The 23,723-nt window shown below is 36.9% G+C and overlaps 2 protein-coding genes across 4 annotated transcripts; both read right to left on the bottom strand.

The window, feature by feature from the left end:
- Positions 1-2,184: 2,184 nt before the first annotated feature.
- On the bottom strand, positions 2,185-6,972 carry LOC147867512 (uncharacterized). 3 transcript variants are annotated; one of them, XR_015529358.1, is made up of 3 exons: positions 6,582-6,972; positions 2,524-3,832; positions 2,185-2,396 (listed from the first exon to the last, which is right to left on the bottom strand). XR_015529358.1 is itself a non-coding variant. In XM_087315301.1 (2 exons), exons 1-2 carry the CDS (start codon positions 6,910-6,912, stop codon positions 2,682-2,684), a joined length of 1,482 nt encoding a protein of 493 aa, XP_087171427.1. In that variant the 5' UTR covers positions 6,913-6,972; the 3' UTR covers positions 2,501-2,681. The 3 variants fall into 3 exon arrangements, 1 of the variants encoding a protein (XP_087171427.1); XR_015529359.1 differs by having other exon boundaries at positions 2,185-2,411; positions 2,538-3,832; XM_087315301.1 differs by lacking the exon at positions 2,185-2,396 and having other exon boundaries at positions 2,501-3,832.
- Positions 6,973-13,159: 6,187 nt separating this feature from the next.
- LOC147867511 (rhodanese-like/PpiC domain-containing protein 12, chloroplastic) lies at positions 13,160-19,725 on the bottom strand. Its single transcript, XM_087315299.1, has 7 exons — positions 19,317-19,725; positions 19,058-19,145; positions 18,758-18,858; positions 15,164-15,274; positions 13,834-13,942; positions 13,583-13,633; positions 13,160-13,491 (listed from the first exon to the last, which is right to left on the bottom strand). The coding sequence occupies exons 1-7, from the start codon at positions 19,634-19,636 to the stop codon at positions 13,411-13,413; spliced, it is 861 nt and encodes a 286-aa protein (XP_087171425.1). The 5' UTR covers positions 19,637-19,725; the 3' UTR covers positions 13,160-13,410.
- Between the last annotated feature and the right edge of the window lie 3,998 nt (positions 19,726-23,723).

The raw sequence follows: 23,723 nt of genomic DNA, 5'->3' as shown, positions 1-23,723 counted from the left end.
CCATGCTTAGTGTAATTTTTTTATATATTCTTAATGAATCATGAAAAGTTTAGTGAGAAATAATAGCTATACCATCTAATTAGGAAATGACAAAACTTCTACTATGCTTGTATCAAATTCAAAGTATCATTGGCGTTATGACATTGTTTTTTTTTGTCCAAAACAAGATTCCATTAGTATTAAGAAATGGTAGAAGGTTGTACATCAAATATGTACATATAGGTGATTATCCACACGTTAAATTCTAATTGTCAGTTTCAATAAATACTTTGGTGTAGAGTAACATCACTCCACCTTGTTAGAAACCTGCCTATAAATATTCCCTTGTCCCATATTGCATGAAACTCCAATCTTCGTAACTCTTCCTACTGCGTAGTACCTTTTATGCTATCCAAAAAACCTTCAAGATTTTGCACAATCTGTCCAAATCCCATTAAATATCTGGGCAGGTCTTTAAATCACATTTTGGAATACCTTTAAAAAACTAGCCTTCCAAATATGTATACCAAACAATGATGCTACTTACCAATTGCCATATATTCTTTGTTTGAATAGTTAATTTTAGTACTTGCTTATGAATATAGATAATAAGGTACAATTATTTAATCATGCTTCCAATATGAAGCATTGTCACATGACATGTAATAAAAATGTTCCTTAAAAAAATGCCTGAGTATGTATGCTTATCAGTATCACAATGTACGTACATTGCTTATGCAAAATCTAAAACCACTAAGGCTTTCGCACCTAAGCGTTGCAGCCGGACCCACGGCGTTAGGGGCTAACCACTTGAACTCGTGTGGCACCGTTGAGCACACTACAGACCTAGGTGTGACGTCTGCAGTCGGTATACCACCCACTTGCGGGTGACCGCCAACCACTTGTTGGGGGGGTGGGGGGGGTGGCATTGCTATCGAGAGTGGACATGCTCCGTATTCGAGCGGTGTACTGACCCGCACTCCTTGTTGGCCGTAAGGCACTAATGCTAAAGTGGAATAAAATTCCTTTTCTGCATACTATCTCATTTGACCTATGTATGACTCAAGAGAAGAAGTCTTAAATTGCTTATCACAAAATATGTGCATTGCTTATGCGGAATTTAAATCCCTAAGCATACTATGGCAGTGATAAAGTTGAATAGAACCCCTTTTCTGCATTCCATCTAGCTTGTGGCAACATATAACTCAATCAATGTATCCAAGCCTTTAATTGGACTACCTCTTAGAATATTATATGAGAATGGAATTAAGTATTTATTTCTTAGACTTAAATTGCTTATCACAAAATATGTGCATTGCTTTTGCAGAATTTAAATTCCTAAGCATACTTTCGTATTGATAAAGTTGAATAAAACCCCTTTTCTGCATTCCATTTGGCTTGTGGCAACGTATGACTCAGTCGATGTATCCAAGCCTTAAATTGAACTATCTCTTAGAATATTATATGAGAAAGGAATTAAGTATTTGTTTCTAAGGCTTAAATTGCTTATCACAAAATATGTGCATTGCTTATGCAGAATTTAAATCCCTAAGGATACTATCGTATTGATAAAGTTGAATAAAACCCCTTTCCTGCATTCCATCTGGCTTGTGGCAATGTATGACTCAATTGATGTATCCAAGCCTTAAATTGGACTATCTCTTAGAATATTATATGACAAACGAATTAAGTATTTGTTTCTAAGACTTCTCAAATAGTATCACCCAAATCAGCTACGAGTAACTCATCACGGAAGATGGTTTGAACTCAAACAAAGATGAGAAAATTGACTATGAACAATGTCGATATTTTTCTCTAATTCGCTCCAAGGATATTGTTGTAAAGCAACAACGAGAATTGTATAATGGATTTTGTGTCATACAACTTCAAATTGCAGAAAACGTGATTAGGGAAAAATTTTAGAGGTTTAGGAAACTTGAAAGGCAAATACAGCTAATTGGGAATTTTCAAATAAAAACTATGTACTAAAATATGCTTCAGGCTGACATACAATTATCATCACATAACTCTTACAATGATGAAGTTACGTGCTCATCAAGTAAATAAACAACATAATTTTAACTATGAGATTACTTTTTGTAATGTTTAAAAGTGTCATTCTGATTACATGACCATGACTTGAGTGATCTCCTATGAGGTGTTTTGACAGATATTCAGGCACGAAAGAATATTTGGAGCATTAAAGAAGACAATCAAACATTCAGACATATTCAATTAATAAAATTAACTCTGTAAAGGCACATAACGTTTGACAACTCAATCTTACAAACACAACAAAAACTAACCTTGTTGAAAGATTCTGAATGCTCATAGGTAGTCTTCATAAAAAACAACACCGGTAACTCTGGATCAAAGGCACATTTTTGTGCAGAAATTCACCAGCTCAAGGATGTAAACTCAACAAAAATAACCTTATTGACAGATTTTGAATGCTCATAGGTAGCTTTCATAAAAAACAACAGCAGTGACTCTGGTAGTGAAGGCACATTTTGTGCAAAAATTGAACAGCTCAAGGATGCAAACTCAACGAAAAATACCCTTATTGAAGGATTTTGAATGCTCATAGAGCATGAATGAAGATCATACACTTTCCAGTTGTTTTGCATAAGAAGATCTGATCCCAGTGATGTGTTCATTATTGAATTCCTCCATGAAATATATACTCACTACAGAATTTATTGTTATAGCTGACCTTTTAAAAGGGCCAAAAGTTCTGCTTTTTTAAGTTTTGAATACCCTTTCAGACCTCTTGTTTTAGCCAAACTCTTCAGTTCAGGAAGTTTGCACTTATCTAGATCAACAACGTTATCATCTAGGCAATCAGACGACTGTTTAGAAACTCCACTGACTTTATTAGCATATGCGTCATCAGGAGTTTTCCCTTTTGATAGTTTTGTGTGTGATTCGTCTTCAACATCAGCCTCTGGAGGCGCATGATGATGCACCTTTACAATGGGTGATTTCTTTATGAACACTGATTTAGGTCTGGAAGACTGAACAGAATTAATATCTCCTAATATTTCCATCTTTGAAACAGCATGGGCATTATGGTGAGGCATCTTCACAATAGGTGATCTGCGTGCAAATTTTGACTTTGGTCTGGAAGACTGAAAAGCAGTGGTCTTTCTACGTACATCAATTGTAGAATTGACAGCCTTCTCTTCTAGATTGCTAGTGCTTCCATGAAGGGATGGAATTGGTGATTTCTTAGCGAATTTTGATGGCCACCTACTTGGTTTATCAACATTTACAAGTACTCCGGTAGAATCAGCAGCCTGCACCTCTACTTTGTGAGACCTTTCACGAACAGGTGGAATCGGGGAACTCTTAACAAACCTTGATGGCCATCTCATTGGTTTATCTCCATTTCCAAATAATTCCACCAAAGAATCAGCAATATTCTCCTCCGGTTTGGTAGGTCTCCCATGAAACAATGGAATCGGAGATCTTTTAATGAATCTCGATGGCCATCTCTTTGTTTTATCTCCATTTAGTGTACCTAACACAACACTCTCCTCATCATTAGTGATTTTCTGATCAAGAGACAAGATCTGCCTCTTGATAATGGTTGGCTTGGGGATAGGTGATATTTTGACAAAACATGACTTCGGCCTCAATAACACCATAGATCCTGGAATAGAACTTAGAGCACCATCTTTTATAGAGATCACATCTTGCTTTTTCCTTTGCGTTGTTGCCATGATGGGAATTGGTGACTTACGAACAAATTGACAAGGTGGCCTGCATGGAGATACCACCTTATTTGTGAAAGCAAGACCGTTCGTTTCATTTGGAATCCCAAAGGAGAAATGCAAAGATCCATCTGGGAGCTCTGTTAAAATATTTGAAATTTTGTATTATAATTTGATAGTAAATAGCTGATATAACAGTTTGCTCAGAAGCAAAGAAATATCCAAACTTCATAAAAATCCATGCAAGCACATGAGCAAGCCAGACAGGCTGCCCTTCCGCACGCCTTTCTTAACCATCTTTCCGGTTATTTTAATTGAAAGAGGAAGAAAAACAACAGTTTGCATCATTGTATTATCATCTGTTTATCATGCTACACAACTTGTAGTACCGAACAACAGAATTGAATAAACTGAAAATTTATATATGATATACTTTTTGCATATACTTTTCACATATATATCATGAGTTGGAATGCAATGGCATATAATAATACACTTGACATGCAGCACGAAAGTATTTTGGTGTACAGTCTTTACATAGTAATTTCAATTTAATCTAGATTATTTCATTATCTTCAATGCAAGCAACAGTGAGAAGGGCAGAGGCATCTCCCTGCTGCACAACAATTTAATAAGGTTTCATTTAGGGGAAAACTGTACCTAGGAAGGGACCAAAATATTTAATAGCTAGTAAAAGATTTGGTGAGTTAAAACACAATCAACAATCACAATTGTAATAGATGCACTGAAAGGACCCCCTCCATTCTGTGTCTTTCTCCCTATCTTGAAATGCTTGGTATTGCCATTAGTTTCATAATAAAATTTCATCTCAGAATAAACGCATTTTGCATATGATGTCTGACATTTAATCTACAATCAAGATTGCAGGGTGGTTGGAACTCGATACACTATACCTCAGTGCACTACACTCTTCTTGGGTTGTAAAACCAGCAGTGAAGTTTGAAAGACAATGAAAATCTACATAATCAACGTGTAGAAAGTGCAACCCTATTATAGTATTTAGTAGGTCCCTGATGCTCACAACCTGGAGATCACAAATATATTTCTTTTTCTCCTCATCTGAGATAGATTTCATAATTGAAACCCACGAAGGTGATTACTTGATTGTTCAACACATAAACCAAATGCCACTTATAATCGATTAAGGGAGATAAGGGTCATTCAAAACTCATCTGGGTTTTTTGGCAATAGATTAACTGCATGGTGATATATACTTTATGTTTCTCAGTGGGTATAAAGCCATGGTTTTTCCGTACAATCGATGTCTTACCTTCCCTCCTTCAACATCTTATCAAGAACTTTCCTGTGTACATTGCACATTTATTGAAGACACGCTTGGGTACAGTTTCACAAGGCTAGCTAATAGCTCCAATGCATGGTCAAAAGTAAAACGAATTGAAAACTCAATTAGTTTGTTTTTCCTCGCAGTTTTTTAAGAACACATAATTATGCTAGGAATCTTTTCATTCAAAATTCTGAGTTTCTACCCACAATTTTTAAAGTTATGATTTCACCGGCAAGTTTAGAATTGTTTACCCTGTGCTCATTCATGTGGATTCAAGTGCAAAATGAAAAGCTTCTTTAAGTGGCTAACTGAAAATTCAAGGAAGTTTTTGCACAGGTTAATGCTTTGCAAAAGTCATATTGAGCTGGTCAAGGATATAAGCATTGTAATTTCTAATTTTGTGGAATAATCATAAACAAATGCCTACATGAACTCTAGGCTTTGTGATTAAACAGTGTATCTATTTAACACTCCCTTCATTTGTGGGCTCAACAGTTGTTAGTGATTAATATTGCGTCTCACTATCCCTCAAGTTTGTTCAGACCAGTCTCACCCTTGATGCAGTAAAGTAGTCTCAATATAACATATTAAGTTCAAAGAAAAATATTGGTCTTACTTAAACTGGAGCAAAGAGCCTTCCTTTCCACGGTCATTTAGAGCGCCCATTGAAGCCACATTGACATGCGGATGTGATTGTAGAAAACAATAACTTCAGAATTAAAGCATGTGTAGCCTCATTGCATTGAAGGCACTTTTACATAGCAAGCATGTACAGCATTTTGAATGCTGACATATCATGTATATTTAGTCAACACCAAGAAAGCGTTATAACTTCAATTTGATTGCATCCCTTCAAACATTTATCCATATTTAGAAAGCTTCAATCAAGTAATTCGTGAGTTAGAAAGTATTCCCATCTCCATAGGTTATATATCTTTAATCAAAGTTACAAAAACATCATGGCACACTATTTTTAATCAGTTTTGAAGCTTTAAAATCATAAAAACGGAATTTGCGAGCAGCTGGAAAAAAAGGGGCCGTAATTTGCTGAATCTAAGCCAAATTGGCTTATTACTAAGATAAGGAGTCAAAGCTCAGATAGCTGAGAGAAATACTAGCAACTGAATCCCCCCTGGATTGATGGGATCCATGCATGTCTGGTATTAGTAGTATCATTGTCATTGGGATGTGTGTTTTTTGTTCATCTTTCATGACATTATTTAATAATCCATTCATAATACCATCATAGTAATCTTAAGCAAATAAAAACATGGATAATACAGAGATAGACGTAAAAGTGGTAAAGTTAAGCATACCACAATATGGAGGATACTAAAATAGAGAGAGAAGTGGTGGTCTTGATCAGGAACTAGCATGTATAACACGAAAACAGCGATAAAAAAAAAGGAGTGGTATCTTTTAAGCAGAAAACAACACGGATAACAGAGGAGCGAAGCTGAAAACTGGTATATTGGCACAGAAAACAGAATGGATAATGGACAAACATAAGAAGTGGTAGCTTTTTACGTCCAGAATAAAGCTCAAAGAATACAAAAGAAGCGGCAGAGAGGAAGAGGAAATACCTTTGATAGAGAGGATATCGAGGTCACGGCGGCTACACCTAGATGGAAGGAGCGAAGGGAACCTGCGTTTAGAGAATTTACAGGGGGAGAGAAGGAACAGGGGAGGGGAAGGTCGAGGGTCGAGTACTAGTAAGGAAGAGATGGAGGAGGAAGTAGGAGTTGCGGCGGCGGCGGCGACGACAAGGGCTGTGCAGGGTCTCCTACGGTGGAGATGACAAGAAGCATTTCTTCCTGAGCCATGGTGATGGTGCAGGTGATGGTGCAGGTGCAGGAGCAGGGGAGGAGGAGATGGAGATGGAGATGGCGATGGCGATGGCGATATCTGCTGCATCGATCCTTTTGACCTAATTTCAGACAGCACCTGCTCACATACATATCCACACACACTACACTACACATACAATATGTACATACATACATACATACATACATACTTAGTTACAAGTTACATACATACATACAATACATACATACATACAATACATACATCCATGCATGCATACATACGGTGGCGATTTACTTGGTGTGGCCTTATGAGACCCGCCACTTGTAAAGGCTCGAGACCTTCGACGTCTTCTCGGCCACTGCACACTCCGATGGGAAGCGAAGGGAGAAACTTGCTCGGCTACGCAATGTGTATCATATTATTATATGTGCATTGCAGTATAAGTATCCTTTGTTATCACCTGGATTTATGCGGGAGAAGGAGTCTTATGGATAATGTTTTCACGTTTTGGGAGGCCACATGCAATAGTTGTGAAAAACAAACAAAAACTAGTCATGTTGCTGTTGGATTTTGAGAATGCGTATGATAGGGTTGACTAGAATGTTTTGGAAGGTACTATGTACCACTTGGGCTTCAAACACGGCATGGATTAAGGGTGTTTCTTGTCTTTATAGAAATGCACATAGTAAGGTGTTGTTGGCAAGAGGAGGACCTCAGTTTAACATTACTCGGTCCGTTCGTCAGGGATGTCTGCTTGCACCATTTTTGTTTCTTTTGTTTGCGAAAGCAATGCATGTATTTCTATCAACACAATCTATGGGCTTGTGTGGTTTGGGGATGCCAATACATGGACAAGATATATTGCACTCAGAAATTGCAGAAGATATTGTATTATACGAATTTGCAACAAGTAGAAGGAGCTTTGTTATAGTTTTGTATAGCGTCTGGAGCTAAGCTAAATTGGGAGAAAACTATTGCATTTTGCTTGAGCAAGGAACCACCACCTCGCTAGGCACTGCATCCTACTTTCCAATGGACTCAAAGAGGACTTGTGGTTAGATATCTTGGAGTGTAGGTTGGGATTGATTTGGTTCCAGAATTACATGTTGCATTGTTATTATTAACTTTGAGGAAAAAGTTATTCTTGTGGAGCCAGGCTAAACTATCTTTGGCCGGGAGATTGATAGTTGCCAATCATGTGCTACTGTCTACATTGTGGTATATAGCTTCCTCTTGGATCTTTTCAAAATCGTGCATTGGACAAATTCGAAGGCTGGTTTGGAATTTTATATGGGCGGGGGAGAATAGGGATCATGTAAGAGCGAAGGTGTCATGGTGTACGTTGAAAACCCCGAAGCAACATGGTGGTGTGGGGATTATTGATGCACTAGATCAATGCATGGCCTTGTTAGCAAAGCTAATAGTTCGTGGCCTTTTACCAGGACATGCACCTTGGAAGCAATTGCTTATGCAAATATTGTACATATCGCTATGCTCCATCGATGGGTGGATTATGGAGTGATGGCATAAGATGGATCTTTATACCAGACAAGAAATGTGTTATGACTAGGAATTGGGAAGACAAATTTTTTAATAGTCTTCTAAGAGCATGGGAGCATGTACATAAAGGGTTGGGACATGGTGTACAAACATGTGAGGAGGAATACTTAAGACAACACTTAGTGTGGAATCCGAATATGTGTTTGCCGTCAGGGCACATGTTGGGGTTCCGTACGAGATTGGAGAATTGGGCCAAGCTTGGTGCAGGGCCAGGAGTGTCGGTTGATGCATGGAAATCCTTTCATACTTTGCATATAAATGAAAGGTCGGAATTTTTTTCTTCCTTGAGAGGGGGATGGATTATGTGGGACCAGGACCCAGGTGCAGTTGGTTTTGGGGCACTCAGTCTCTATGGTATGGTCATTTAATCCTCCCAACTGGGAAGGGGCATTTACAAAACTTAAAGTGGTGGTGGGGGTAAGGGGACATTTGTCTTGCAGACGATTACAAGACTATGATGTGGAGGAAGATGGTGTTATATGTAGATCAATGACAGACCCAAAGATCTTGCAATATGCTACATTCTCTAAAATAAGGGGCCTTGCTTATGATGGATCTAAGTGGATCATCGACCCATAAGTTGATGTAGTTAAGGAGCATTGGAAATTGAGAGTTTTTGAAAAGAAACCAATGATAAGGTTGCAATGGGTCAGGGGGGATTTTGGTGGAAAGATCCATTTGACAGCGAAAAAGGTGTGGTTTTTTTCATAACTCAATTAAGATTGGACGACACATTTTGGCAGCTCAACACAGGACTACACTAGGGGATAGTCAATTTTGGACCCATTAAGGGGTCACTCCCGAATTCTTAGCAAAGTTTTGGAGGACATTATGGGAAAGGAAACAAGATATGAAAATAAATGTCTTCCAATGGCTAGTAATACATAGAGCATTATTGGTCGGCCAGTGGCTGCAACAATCAGTTAGACCGACTAGATGCATCTATTGTAGTTGCCAGATGGAGACATTGAAACATTGCTTGTGGCAATGTCATGTTGCACAACAAGTTTGGAGACGAGTGTTCCGAATTCTAACATTTATGTTTAGGGATGCCAGTTTTTTGTGGGGTATGGTAGTATGGACTACGGTGGCACAAATGATGTGGTCATATGAGGCATGTCCAAATGATATGATTATTAGAATTCAAAGAGGAAGGATAACGGTGGTGCAGTGAAGTCATATGGAAGCTCCTTATATGTTAAAGGCAATGCAAGAGGTATGGGAGCTACTATGCTCCACCACAATGTGGTTTTTTTGGACTGCTAGATGTTCTAAGGTGTTTGATAATACTACTGTTCATCTAATGGAAAGTGTACGGAATGTCTAGATGCAAATGGTGCATACCTTGAAAGGGTGGTATGATGAAATTAAAGGTGAGATAGATGTTGTAGTGTTGCAATGCCTCGAATTTATCGCCTATTGGAAGAAGGCCCCTTTTCTCACACTACAAAATGCAAGACCCATGTAGTGCTTCGCACCACCAATATGGTTGTTCCCACCACCAATCACATAATCAGGTTATGGAGTGGTGCAATGTCGATACTATTTATCCTTTAAGGATGGGGACCCAAGGAAGAGGGCAACATGCCAAGGGTAGCTTACGGTAGGTCAACATTCTTGTAATAACTGTTAACTAATGAAATGATATTTTCTAGGAAAAAAAGTATCCTTTGTTACTAGAGTATGCATGGGATCAAACCTTTACATAAAAAAAGGGGAAGATGTAAGTAATCGAATCAAAACTTTGTAGCCCTATTGATCACCTTTGTCGCTCTTTGAATGCTAGTGTAGGAATGTATGTTGAAGGGTAGAGGATTAAGTAGTTATTTCATTGACTTCAAGGAAGCTTTTAGTATGGAACCCTGACAATGTATTTGTAAAATACACAAAATTTCTTAGATCTATGAGATTGAGATGGTTCGTGTGCATTTGGGACATGGAGTTTCAGAGTTTTTCACTACCACTATTGATGTTTTGCCATGCTCACCATCTCTTTTTTATTTATGCATTGTGAATTGAATCAAATGTTTAAGGAGTTCACAAAACAACAAGGCATTGAAGAGTTTACTAATGGGAATGTAATTTTCATGCTTTTGTTAGATGTTGATGATTGGTGCTTTTACCGAATACTCTAGAAGATGCATAAAAGTGAGTGAGTGTATTATAATGTTTCACATGCATGCTAAACAGACTCTCATTAGCTCTAAAACAAAGTTGTGCTTGTAAATACTCAAAATCAGGAGGAATTGTACATTATTTAGAATAATCAACCACACGAAGTTATAGGAAAGTTGTTATACATTGGGATTGAGGTGAATGCTCCTTCTTGAAGCCACTCAATTTCCCATTGAAATTTGATATCATAGGAATGGAGATTGTGGAATACCTTATTAATGTTAAAAATAACTTGATATCATTCATGGGAAGCAAGTAAAAATGTGGGTTTTTCTATAGCGCTAATCTATCATGGCTTGGGAGAGATGTGGAAGAGGTTCATCCTTCACACAATACACTACATATTTGACACCAAACTACAAAATCATTTTATTTTCCACACACCCACACTCATTGGAGCCCATTTTGTTGTCCACCATTCGTATTATTTCGTCTCATATCCTCTTTGATGTGAGATAGTGCATTAGGGCACATGAGTAGAAATTCATCAGTTTTGTATATTTCCAAACCCCAAAAATTCTTGGTCAAACATATATCTCTCTTAGCTACAATGTGTGATCTTAACTAGAATATTTGTTACCAAAATATTTGAACATCAAAAGTCACTTACCAAGTGACACTACTTAAAAATGTTGCATCTTGGTCATATATGTTTTATTTGACCTTTAATTATGACAACAAGACCTCTCTCTTGGCAAATATACTTTTATACAACAACATGACACACAAAAACCTTTACAATCTTAAAGGGGTTACAAAACATCCCAAGTTAACGATGCCCAAAGTTGGAACATAACAAACCAAATTTTCTTAGTAATCAGTATGTGAGGAATGTATAGAAAAAACATGCCCTATTGGAAATATGTCAATGCTTTAAAGCTATCCCCAACGACAACCCACCCACCATTGGTTACCAAAGAAACACTTCTACATGGAATGGAATATGAGAATGCCATCCTACATTGGGAAACTGATGCCACCATTGTATACAATGGGTAATATTCCATGTATGTGAAACTTCCATCACTAGCTAAAGTTATACCTTCAATCAAGTTATTATATACATCATTGGTGTGCATTGCTAATATCAATTTCTTACCATCAAATAACAAATCCTTCCATGGTCCCTCTACCATTTTTGGAATAGGGGCCACAAGAAAAGACATCGCGACTACAAATCCTCAAACAAAGTCATATCTAAGATGTATTCTTGTGTGTGTGCGCGTGTAAAATTCTTGGACATTGAGAATCATGACTCTCATTCCCCACATACTCCATAAGCTTTTGGTCCAATTGGTGATATTGACCTATTAGGACGATAATAATATGAAAGAGGACTACAATCATGCAACCATATTTTGATAATTTTAAAAAGGATGACAACCTATTCTAAAAGTCCATGTAATGTTTCATAAAAGTAGGCATATGTTGGAAATGGAACTCTTGGTTATTCCCAATGGGGGCAAAGATAATTGTAGGACACAATGTTACACTCTTGGTGTCACTCCAATGTTACATCACTACACATATATAATTTATTTTTTCAATTGGGCAAGATACTTCAATAAAGGCATGGTTGTGATTGAAAAAATGTCGACTTTTGATCATTTGCCTTTTTGGTTAGCTTAGGTGCTTGCTACAAATGGGTTGATGTGGAACTTGGAAAATGGGTATTTGAGCAATTGGTACAGTTAGATAAAACATGCTTTTATTTACATGAGGAGCATATATTCAGTTGTTGGCAAAAGTTGAGAGACTTGAAATATGATGTGTGGAAATTGATAGTTGGGATGGAAGAATGAAAGCAAAAATTTATTTAGATGATACGAGTTGAATTATTAAGTGAATGATAAAAGGAAGCTTGGTCTATTAACAAATCTAGAAGATATTATATAAGAATGCCTCTGGATTCATCAAAAGTTTCGTGGAAATTCTATAACATTTAAAGTTGCAATAAAAATCAATAATATTTATATTGAGAAGTTTGTGATGGTTTTTGGTGCTCATGGTAAAAATTATGTCCTCCATGTCAAAGTTTGGCATTTATTCTTATCCTCACACTTTAGAAAGGAGTTCTAATTGAAGAACATGCTATAACGACATTTTATTCTTATACCATTGGGCCATTGATATATATTATAAAGCTTGTTTGTAATAGTACATATGGCACTGCACCAAGTCCACAAAAGAACATGCATAATAACCTGCATAGCATAGATAGGTCAAAGAATGCACATATTTGGAATTGAACTTGCAAAGAACATGCATGTGTTGGTTGGGGTAAGCCATGGTTCAATACACCTCATGTTCATGTAATGCATTAAACATCTTAATACATACTAGAATAATGCAACATGTCTTTCTAAGGTTTTGGGGGAGAAAAGACCAAATCCATTTGGAATAGTTATTGTGACAATGCAAAAATTATGAGTACTTGCATATGTATGTACGCATACACACACACACATACTGAAGAGCACTTCGAATATACATTCCAAGTCCTTTGGAGTTTTCAAATTTGTTGATAGATTGGATGTGCTAGTGTTGCTAATATACACCTCATCAATTTTGCATATTAGAAGAACTATGTACACTTTTAATGGATAATATCAAAGTCTGATAATGACCCAATCTTTTAATATTCTGACTTAGATCTTAAATTCGGAAAACTAGCAGTTTGTACATTAAATTTAGGATAAATTGAAATACATAGAAAATTGTTGGACACATTAAAAACATGAACAGCCTGTTTGTACATTTCAAGACAGTGAAAAAGTAATTATCATACACCTGCTCTGGCCTCTGGCTAGGATGTCTCTCTCTCTCTCTCTCTCTCTCTCTATATATATATATCCATATCCAATTGCTCTAATAAGTTGGAATGCTTCTATCAGCCTTTAATGAATACTGATGTATTCCACCCGCAACATTATAGAGTTTCATAAAACCCTGCTTTGCAAAAATGCCATTCAAAGATAAGTATGTGATTAAAGAACCCTTTTTTGCAGTTCATATCAAAATACAAGGAAAAATTATCAACCTGTGTTTTCAACCACTGTGCTGCTTGTAAGGATCGAATTCCATGGTGACACTGCAAATACACAAACAGCCATCATATTCAAGACTAGGTTTAATTTGTTCACATTTAACCCCTGTTTCTGTTAGCTTTGGCTGGAACTAGAGAGACATCACACCTATACAAACATCATCATATTGAAGGCTGGGTTTGATTTTGATCAGGTTTTAAGCATTTTTACAATCTTAAGCTAGAAAGTATAGAGACTACATTACCAGTACATATGTATCTTTAGAGGTATCAAGCTCCATTGAAATTTGTGGACCCCATTGACTGAACTGGCTTAATGGATAAGGTTTAAATCCTGCAATTGCTGCAGTTGATCTGTAAACAAGCCCATTTAGATTTATTGTCGAAATGTCACAGTAAGGAGAAATAATAACTTCACATGCCATCCCTAAGGAACTGTATGAGAGAAATTAAAGAAAGATAGAAGCATTTCGTCCCACATGAATGATTGAGAAGAGGGGCACACATCAGAAATCATTACATGATGGATGAGGAGAGAGAAAGGTAGAAATAAGAGGAAGAGAAGAATAGAATGGGTGGGCAGAAGAGGGATTTCGGAAGGAATAAACAAAAATTGTGACAGAGTAGAAGATAGATAAAGGTAGTAGGAATGAATCATTCAATGACTGAAATAATTGTGGAAGCATATCAAACATGAAAACAAAGGCAAATAGAAATTCCTATTTTTCACAAAGACAAATAGTTACACGGTACACCACCTAATGAAGTTTGGGCAGACCTAAAAATGTACAGTACAAACTAGTATCTCTTGCTTCAATGGCAGTATTGGTAAATCTAACTCAAATTTGGTAATCTTATCATTTGTCTGTAACGTCATATATTGTGAAATGTGTTTGAAGATTTCCCACTTTGGACTTTGGACTTTGGATGCAAACAAGTTTGTCCTTGTTTGCAAGCCTGAGTATGACAAATGCAAAGCTGAGCTTCAATTAAATCTGCGATTGCTTGTGCCAGATATTCAACTCTGGCCTGTTTATTGCACAAATTTCTGCCACATTGTGCAATCTTTATTGCAATTTTCAAACTCAGTAGAGTTCTTGACCAGACTTTGGACTTTCGATTAAATCTGAGCTTGCTTGTGCCACATATTCAACTCTGGCCTGTTTCCTGCACAAATTGCTGTCACATTGTGCAACTTTATTGCAACTTTCAAACTCAGTAAAGTTCTTGACCAGAGTCATTTATCAACTTCACATTTGTTACATGAAAATATTTCACTTGGTCCCATAGGTAATACTTGACATCCCAATAAGATAATAAAATCTATCTTTAAGAATGTCCCAAGAATGTACGGGTAAACTGAGCTAGGAAGATAAGAAACTCAAGAAAAAAACTAACAGTATTCAGCACTTTTCAAGGAGATTATGTACTTGACCATGCTGATTTATACTTGATCAATTAAATAAGGGATCATGCATGAATTTGTACATGACAGTTTTCATTTAACCATTCAAAATTGGAATACATTTGAAAATTAAAATCATAATATGTGTTTGGTTTGGTTTCATTACTTACATTTCATCTGGTTCACGAACATCAATAAGCTGAGACTCTGAGAGAAAGCTAGGATCCTGTAAACGAGAATGAAGTTCGTCTGGCTGAACCTCCTTTAAGAAGCTCGATTCCCTGTGTTGCCAAAACTTATCCAGGTTGAGCTTTAGAACAAGACAAAAATTCTTCTCCCTCACAATAGATCTATCCAGCACAGTGAACTTCTCAAGTTCGGTCAGTATTTAATGAAGCGATTGCAGTGTTTGCTACATAATAGATAATTTCCATTAGAATTCAACTTTAGATGGATTCGTCAATTCATACAAATTTGAAGATTGCCAGGAGAGAAATCCTAACACATTCTGATAAGAAAAGAAAATTAAGTCAAAAACTATTTCTCATCATTGTGAAAGAATTAGATCCTAATTGTAAGATTGATTTAAAAAAGTTAACAATTATAGAAGATTCGGAATCTAGAGGACCAAGACTCTAATTTGATTTTCTAAGCATTATTGGAGGATCTTATTAGCATGGAAAGAATGGCAAAGAGCACCTGGAGATAGGAAGGATACTGATGATTTTTCTACCTTGGATCACATTTAACCCTTTGCGCCATTGTCAAGGGGGATAGAAGATGTACGTTATTTCTCAAAGTGATCGATATGGCACTCCATGATGGGCTTAAGCAAATGCCATGGGCCACCCTGGATGTACTACGTATGCTTAAGCTCCATATGGGCATATAGGAAATGTTATTTGCTGCTTGCAGCATTCAAGTTTCGAGGTTCAGTTCACGTATTAATGTGTGAGGGGATTACACTGATTGTGTTAAAGAACTCAAAAGAACATGATGCATCTTTCCCCGTATAGTAATGCTGGCTGGTTCTTCGATATATAGTTCACTGCCACTTCTTGAACTCTTGAAATGATTGTATTAATGTGTGAGGGGATTACACTGATTGTGTTAAAGAACTCAAAAGAACATGATGCATCTTTCCCCGTATAGTAATGCTGGCTGGTTCTTCGATATATAGTTCACTGCCACTTCTTGAACTCTTGAAATGATTGTATTAATGTGTGAGGGGATTACACTGATTGTGTTAAAGAACTCAAAAGAACATGATGCATCTTTCCCCGTATAGTAATGCTGGCTGGTTCTTCGATATATAGTTCACTGCCACTTCTTGAACTCTTGAAATGATTGTATTAATGTGTGAGGGGATTACACTGATTGTGTTAAAGAACTCAAAAGAACATGATGCATCTTTCCCCGTATAGTAATGCTGGCTGGTTCTTCGATATATAGTTCACTGCCACTTCTTGAACTCTTGAAATGATTGTATTAATGTGTGAGGGGATTACACTGATTGTGTTAAAGAACTCAAAAGAACATGATGCATCTTTCCCCGTATAGTAATGCTGGCTGGTTCTTCGATATATAGTTCACTGCCACTTCTTGAACTCTTGAAATGATTGTATTAATGTGTGAGGGGATTACACTGATTGTGTTAAAGAACTCAAAAGAACATGATGCATCTTTCCCCGTATAGTAATGCTGGCTGGTTCTTCGATATATAGTTCACTGCCACTTCTTGAACTCTTGAAATGCTGTAGAGGAGCTCATCGCCTTTCCAGGTGACTCGACCCAATCATTCAAGTTCTTCTTTGTCTCGTGGGAGGCTTGGCGTTACGACCCTTGCAAAGATGCTTAACCACCTTGCCTCTAGTATGTCTCTCATAAGCATCTTGGCTTTGTAAGCCTCCAAGTAGCATGAGACTTCTTTCCCAATGAATTGGACAAATGTCCCTACGATCATCTCTATGGCTTTATCTAGCCTGGCCGTGTTGTTCACTTAAGATTCAAGCAGAGGGCAAAGACAATTAGATGATAAATTGCCAGTTTATAGAGAAACTAAACATAGATTGTAGTCTTCAACACTGATACTTGGATCATTAATCAAGAAAAACATTGCGGTTGATGCTTTGGTCCTCTCTCCAATTTTAAAGGAGTTTCTATACTAAAAACTTTCCTAATCAATAAATCAAACAGATACATGTATGCACAAGCATTGAACTAAAAAAATGGGAATACACAAGACAACAGTTTGCAGTGATCATCAATGGGATATGATCAACATGTGAATGGCATATGCTATGATAGATGCAGCTCCCTATGCCTGTTTGGCTCCGCACTGTATTCCTTGATCACTATTCACCAACTAGAGTGGAAACTATTATATCTAGTCTGACGGAATACTACCCTGTATCAGAAGCTACTTGGGAACTGGTCGTTTGGTTCCACACTGTATTCCTTGATCACTAGTCACCAACTAGAGTGGAAACTATCATAGCTAGTCTGATGGAATGCTACCCTGTATCAGAAGCTAGTTGGGAACTGGCCAAACATCTCGATACCACCAATGATGAAGTCTAATAGTTCCTTCAGTTTTGGATGTTAACTTATAGTTTGCTAAATCATTTATCTTATGGCATTGCCTTGTTCTCTTTCTCTTGTTCCCTGGGTTCCTCATCATTCATCCACAATCCACTAATCTGCTTATTTGCTCTCCTTCTAATCATTTTCCAGACATTTCCATATTGTATTAACCATTCTTCTTAAGTTCAACACACCGTGCTACTGACAAACTTCTTGTACAGCCCAATTTTTGTTTCTATATACTTCTGACACATAACTTAGCATTGACCTCTATATGTGTCATTGTACTACTGACAAACAAACCAATATTTGCCACTGTTTAGTAGCAATAGTGATTGGATATGAAGATCTTCATGGGCTCTCCTCTCATGTCATTATGAGTAATGAAATTATCTGCATATAGCACAAACATCATAGACTTTTCATATTCCTACATAGATAAACATTCATAACTATCTGATTGTTGGTTGCATTGTTACCAAGCCCTTGGGATCTGGTTTAACCAAGTCATTGTATTCAAAGAATGAGGAGCTGCAAGAGTTAAATTCTGATGGCACTGCCACATGTGTCTCCTAAAGGTCACTATTCATGGATGTTGATAAGGACCCCTTCTTCTGAAAGGCAGTACTTGAAATTTAACTGGTATTCATTGCAGTAGTTTGGGCAAAGAAGACCTATATCACTAAGTCTTATCTAATATATATGGTAAGAGGTTGCATCAATCATGTCTTGTCCATAAGGTAGAGAGGATTATTCTACCCCCCACTGGTGATTCCACCTCATTGAATTTATAAATAACTAGGTTTTAATGATCGGAACTATGAGTATTTTAGGTAGATACAAATTTACAACAAATCGGAGCATACATTGTTGACAACTACATGTAGAAAGTTATCAGAGCACTAGCATCACAACATACACATAGTGCCCAAATGCAAGTGAAGGTCAATATACATCTACATACATACAATAAGATGGTGCAAGGAACAAGCATAGCTTTCTTTCTTCTAAAGCAAATTGTTAAATGCTGGTTTCGGGCAATTTTATGTCGACACTATGCTCGGGATCTAGGTTAAGGAAATGTTGAATTCATCATCCCCATAAAAAACTTTGTGTGTATGGTTATCCATCAAAACAAAAGAAGAAGAAAAATGGCTGATTTAATGGAAAAAGAAGTTTACCTCTCAGCAAGGGCTTGAACGAGGTGCCATCCAAATTTAGTTTTCACACGGACAATCTTATTCAGAGGAGCTGAAAATGCAGCTTCTTCAAACTCTGGTACCTAGGATTATCAAAGAAAGAAAGAAATTCATCATCGATTCAGATATCCAATGGCAAATCCTTCGCTCTAGCATCACAGACTCCATGATGAATTGACTCCTTTAATTGTATAATGTCGTGTATGCCCATAACCTTTGTTGTTCGTTTTAACCAATATAATGCAGTTTTAATATAGTTTCTTTTCGAGTAGCTATACTTACCATCTGGCCCCTCTGAACCCATCCCAGCATGCCACCATCACTCTTGGAGGAGCATATAGAATGTTCTGTTGCTAAATCACTCAAATCACTGCATTGAATCACCATAATTTGCAGAGAAGAGAGAGAAAAACGCATATTTTTCTGTCTTTCTAATTAATGCACGCACGAGAAATAAATTTTGTTTGTTTGTTTTGTTTTACCTATTAACGGACGTTCTAAAAAGAGAAATAATAAGAAGAAGGAAACAAAGAAAACTAACCTGCCTTGCTGTGCCTCACGCTGAAGGTCTAACAGCAGAGTAAGCTGATCTTCTCTGAGAAGCAAGTGTTGAAGAAGCCTTTCACGATGATTTTGTGCAGAAGAAGAAGAAGAAGAAGAAGACGAGGAAGAGGAAGAGGAGAAGGAAGAAGAAGAAGCTCTACAAATATTTAAAGAAGAGGAAGAAGAAGAAGATGATGATGATGATGATGGTGGTTGCATATAAAATGGTCTCATGGAAGGTCGGGCAGAGATCATGGAAGGAGGGCGATGGCAGAGCGATGGCAAAGAAGAGATGAAGACGCTAGAGAACCTCAACATTTTTTTGCTTCTCTTCTATTCTTCGTGTGTTAGTGACACAGAGAAGAAGAAGAAGAAGAAGAAGAAGAAGCAGAAGCAGAAGATGGAGATGGAGATGGAGATGGAGATGGGGATCACTATGGTTCGGTTCGGTTCGGTTCGGTTTCAAGGGCAAGAAACCGAACCGGGCCCATTGCTACTTGTATGGAAGCTATGGCAATACCTTTGAAGATAGATTTTGTGATAAACTAAAAGCATACACATTTCACAATTATACTTCTCATTAAAGCCTTGGAATATGAACAATAATGAGCCAAAATCACCGAACATTCTCAGCCCCGATGTAACAACTTCACTCCATGAGGAAATCAAACATTGCTTATTAGTCATTTGATTTCTTTTTTCAGGAAATCGTTAACGTTGCAAAGGTGAATATAGATTACAGACTACAGTGTTCATGAGGGAGAATACGAAACCACAAGTTATTGTTGTTGAGAATGAGAGAATGTACGCTAGCTTGGTCGAAAACAAATGAGAGTTTAAACAAAATTGAGCTAAAAGAAGGTTTGCAAGAGTAAAAAAAATGTACATAGTGAGTGAGGTGGGAAGTGATGTGAAGTGTACAACGAAGTCGTGGGTCGATGCATGTGGCAACGATGTTGTACCTAACATGCTTATCAAGCATGGGATGAATGAAGGAAAGCAAGTGGAAAGTATAAATGCCCAAGAATTGAAAGAACCTAAATAATGATCGAAGAACATAATCATTTGTAGGATAAAAGAGGAGAAATGGAAACAAATTTATCCCTTAGAAAGGTCATTAGAGAACTCTTTTAATATGCATTATGGTATCACAAACGTGGTTGTGCATGGAGAACATTAAGTTAGAAAACATACAAAGAAAAATAGAAAATCAGGTCAAGCATGTGTCCAAAGATGGAAATTTAGGCAAATCGAGGCATGTGACCTATGAGGACAAGCACATGTCTTTTATGACTAGATTTTTGGAATTGTAATGCATACCCATATGAATAGAATATGAAAATTGGGATAGATGATTTTACCTATGAATTAGATACCACACCTCTCATTGAAACTTGGGAGCATGATACTAATAAGGATTTAAGTATTCAAGATTCACTATTGAGCACACTCCATAGATAATCCTCAAGCAAACTAATCACATTTTCTTACTTTGGAAGCGGCGAAGTAAATCTATTTCCATAAGAAATATCAAACCTAAGGGTAGAATATGAATGAATGACATTTGAGGAAGTGTACACCCCCATTGCCATGTGTTGGCTATAAACATATGTGTCTGCTCAAGGTGTTTGCACCTATGCATTAGGAGTTGGCAACGACTCACATCAAGCTTGAACTAGGTCCTTAAACCATTTTTAAACGGTTTGGCAGTTCAGTTTGGTTTGATGTAGGCTTTAGCTTCCTTAATCGGTTTGAGATGGGTTTGGCAAGGCTCAAGCCAAACCAAATTTGTTTGGGCCAAATTGGTTCCCAAACCAATTAAGGCTTAATCTATTTGGCTAAAATGGTTGATGGATTATTGGGTTCAAGTTTGAAAACTCCCAAATCGGTTAAGCCTTAACCAATTTGGTTTGGACAAGGCCAAACTAGTTAAGCTGAAATAGAACCATTGCTAATTCCTATTGGGCACTTCTTTCCATTAATGGAAATTTGCCTCTACACCAATATGGTTTACCGCGGGGTTCGAACTACCATTCACCCTATTGATGATGAGTTGGGTGAGAGTGGTTTTCAAGCACAATCGAGCTACTAACTTCGCTAACCTCGCTAAGAAGCACCAAGGTCACTAATACCCTAATAAGATTTCGTCTTAGGTATATATGCTACCAAACACAACAAAAGGGATTACAAAGCATAAGAAATAACTACACTCTGATAGTATGATAAGCAAACACAACACATACAAAAGGATGAGTGATTTGGTTTTGGCTAAGAAGTATTTAACACTAATCACTAAATTCACAAAAGGAATATATATATAAAATAGAAATATATATACATATATACTTTTCGTGATATCGTAAGGAACTTTAAACTCAAGATTCAAGAAGAGTCCACAAAGATACAAAAGTGATATTTGTTGTGTTGCCCTTTTCTTGGTCATCCACTTAGTCTTTAATACCAACACCAATGGTAATGTCGCTCATGGGTCTTGCTACATATGCCATGTGCTTAACACCACCATGAATGATTGTTTAGATGATGATAAGCTAAACCTAGATAACCAACAAAAAGAATAAGATAACACTACTAACATTCAAAATTTGTACCAGCTCTCACCCTATTGTCACGGACACACCAACCGTGAACCTAGACGAAGCACGAATGATGGGGCTAAGAGCGTGGAACTTAAGAAGATGGGATGACACAAAAGCATGAAGATAGAGATAAAGATCAATGAGACAAGATGGGGCGAAACGAGAATACTGGATTGATGTGTCAATGACTGGTGTTGAATCCCCTGAAAGGGACCAAGGAGGTTACAAATATTTATACTGTGAGTTGAAGTACATGCATTAGAATATTCTGGAGAACATTCTAGAACCCTCTAGAGCTTTGTAGAGGTACATGACTAAAGAGTATTTTTAGATAATGCTCATATCAAAATGGTTGAGCATGATATCTTGTTGAGTGAGATTATAGGTTCAATCCTCACCAACTATATATTTTATGTCACTGTGTCGTGACATTATTCTCCCCTTTACAATTGCCTTTTCGAAAGTGTGGTGTAGGGGTGAGCGAGAATTGGAGCACCGACGGGCATGAGCAACCATGTGCGGTTGTCACTGAAGATTGGAACACCAACGGACATGAGTGACCATGTGTAGTCCTCACTAGTGTCATGACGTTTTCGTGCCACAATAAGAAAATAACCTCTACCAAATTATATGAACTGATTCAAATATTTGTAAATGGTTGTTTAACTAAGTGATAGCTAATAACATGATAAGAACACTCACCATAGGATTATAATAGCTAGTTGAATCTACAAAAAAAAAACATAATATCGAGTAAAATATTTTAAAACTAAATACCTGTTATCAACACATCTTGCTATTATGACTATCATGTATTTTAGCTATTAAAGTTATTAAAGCTATTACCCACTTTTAAAGCTAAATGCCTATTCAAAACACATTTATTATCACTATCAGGTATTTTGGCTATTAAAGCTATTAGAACTATTACCCACTTTTAAAGCTAAATACAGTAGACATTCGATTAAGTGCACACTTTGAACGCAAGGAAGAAGTGCGCACTTAACTGAGCCGCACACTTAGGGCTTTTTAAGTCAAAAAAAATTTCCCGCAATTTTTTTTCTCTCTTCTCTTTCGCAGAAAGCACAACCCAACTAGCCATATAAAAAGACCCTTTCTTCTTTTGTAATCAACCCGTTGCTACTACTAGCGCTACTCTAATCCACATCACTCACCACATTCTTGCTCCTAAATTTGTCTTTAGGTATGTATTTTCTTTCCTGTCTATTTTTTATGTCTATTAGTTGTGAATGAATATGAGAGAAGGAAGAGAAGAGAGGTTCTAAATTTGTGCATAATTTAGATGGAAATGTGTTAATTGTTTAGAAATTGTGCACGATTTCTTTAGTTTGATATCCACATATTTTGTTGTGGTTGATATGGCATGTGGCTTAGGAGAAATAATCCACATATTTGGCTAAATATAGGGTAAGAAAAATATGTATAAGTAGACAATCGTTTGGAAGATGTCCATATAATAAGCTATTAAGCGATTAATCAATTAATAGCTTTCCCTTCATGTTAGTCCAAATAATAAGCTATTAATCGATTAATAGCTTATTAGCTTCCTCTTCATAGACCCATGCACAACCTATTTTATGGTAGCATTGGAACATCTAAGTAGAATTCATTTTGTGGTTCACAACATTAGTCTTTCTCCAAAGCAAAGTTTCAACAAAATTAGATCAAGATTGTATCCACATTCTAACATGTGTGCCTCCTTGATGGATAATATTCCAACTTAATTGGAGAAGACCCAATTCATTCGTCTATGAATTTTAAGTTAATTGTGACTTAAATAAGGTTGT

Source organism: Azolla caroliniana, unplaced genomic scaffold (assembly GCF_043228905.1).
Source record: "Azolla caroliniana isolate FFs.n. ecotype wild unplaced genomic scaffold, voAzoCaro1.0.p SCAF_2, whole genome shotgun sequence".
Lineage (NCBI taxonomy): Eukaryota > Viridiplantae > Streptophyta > Polypodiopsida > Salviniales > Salviniaceae > Azolla > Azolla caroliniana.
The sequence above is the reverse complement of the archived record's forward strand: the minus strand, read 5'-3'. Positions and strand labels throughout refer to the sequence as shown.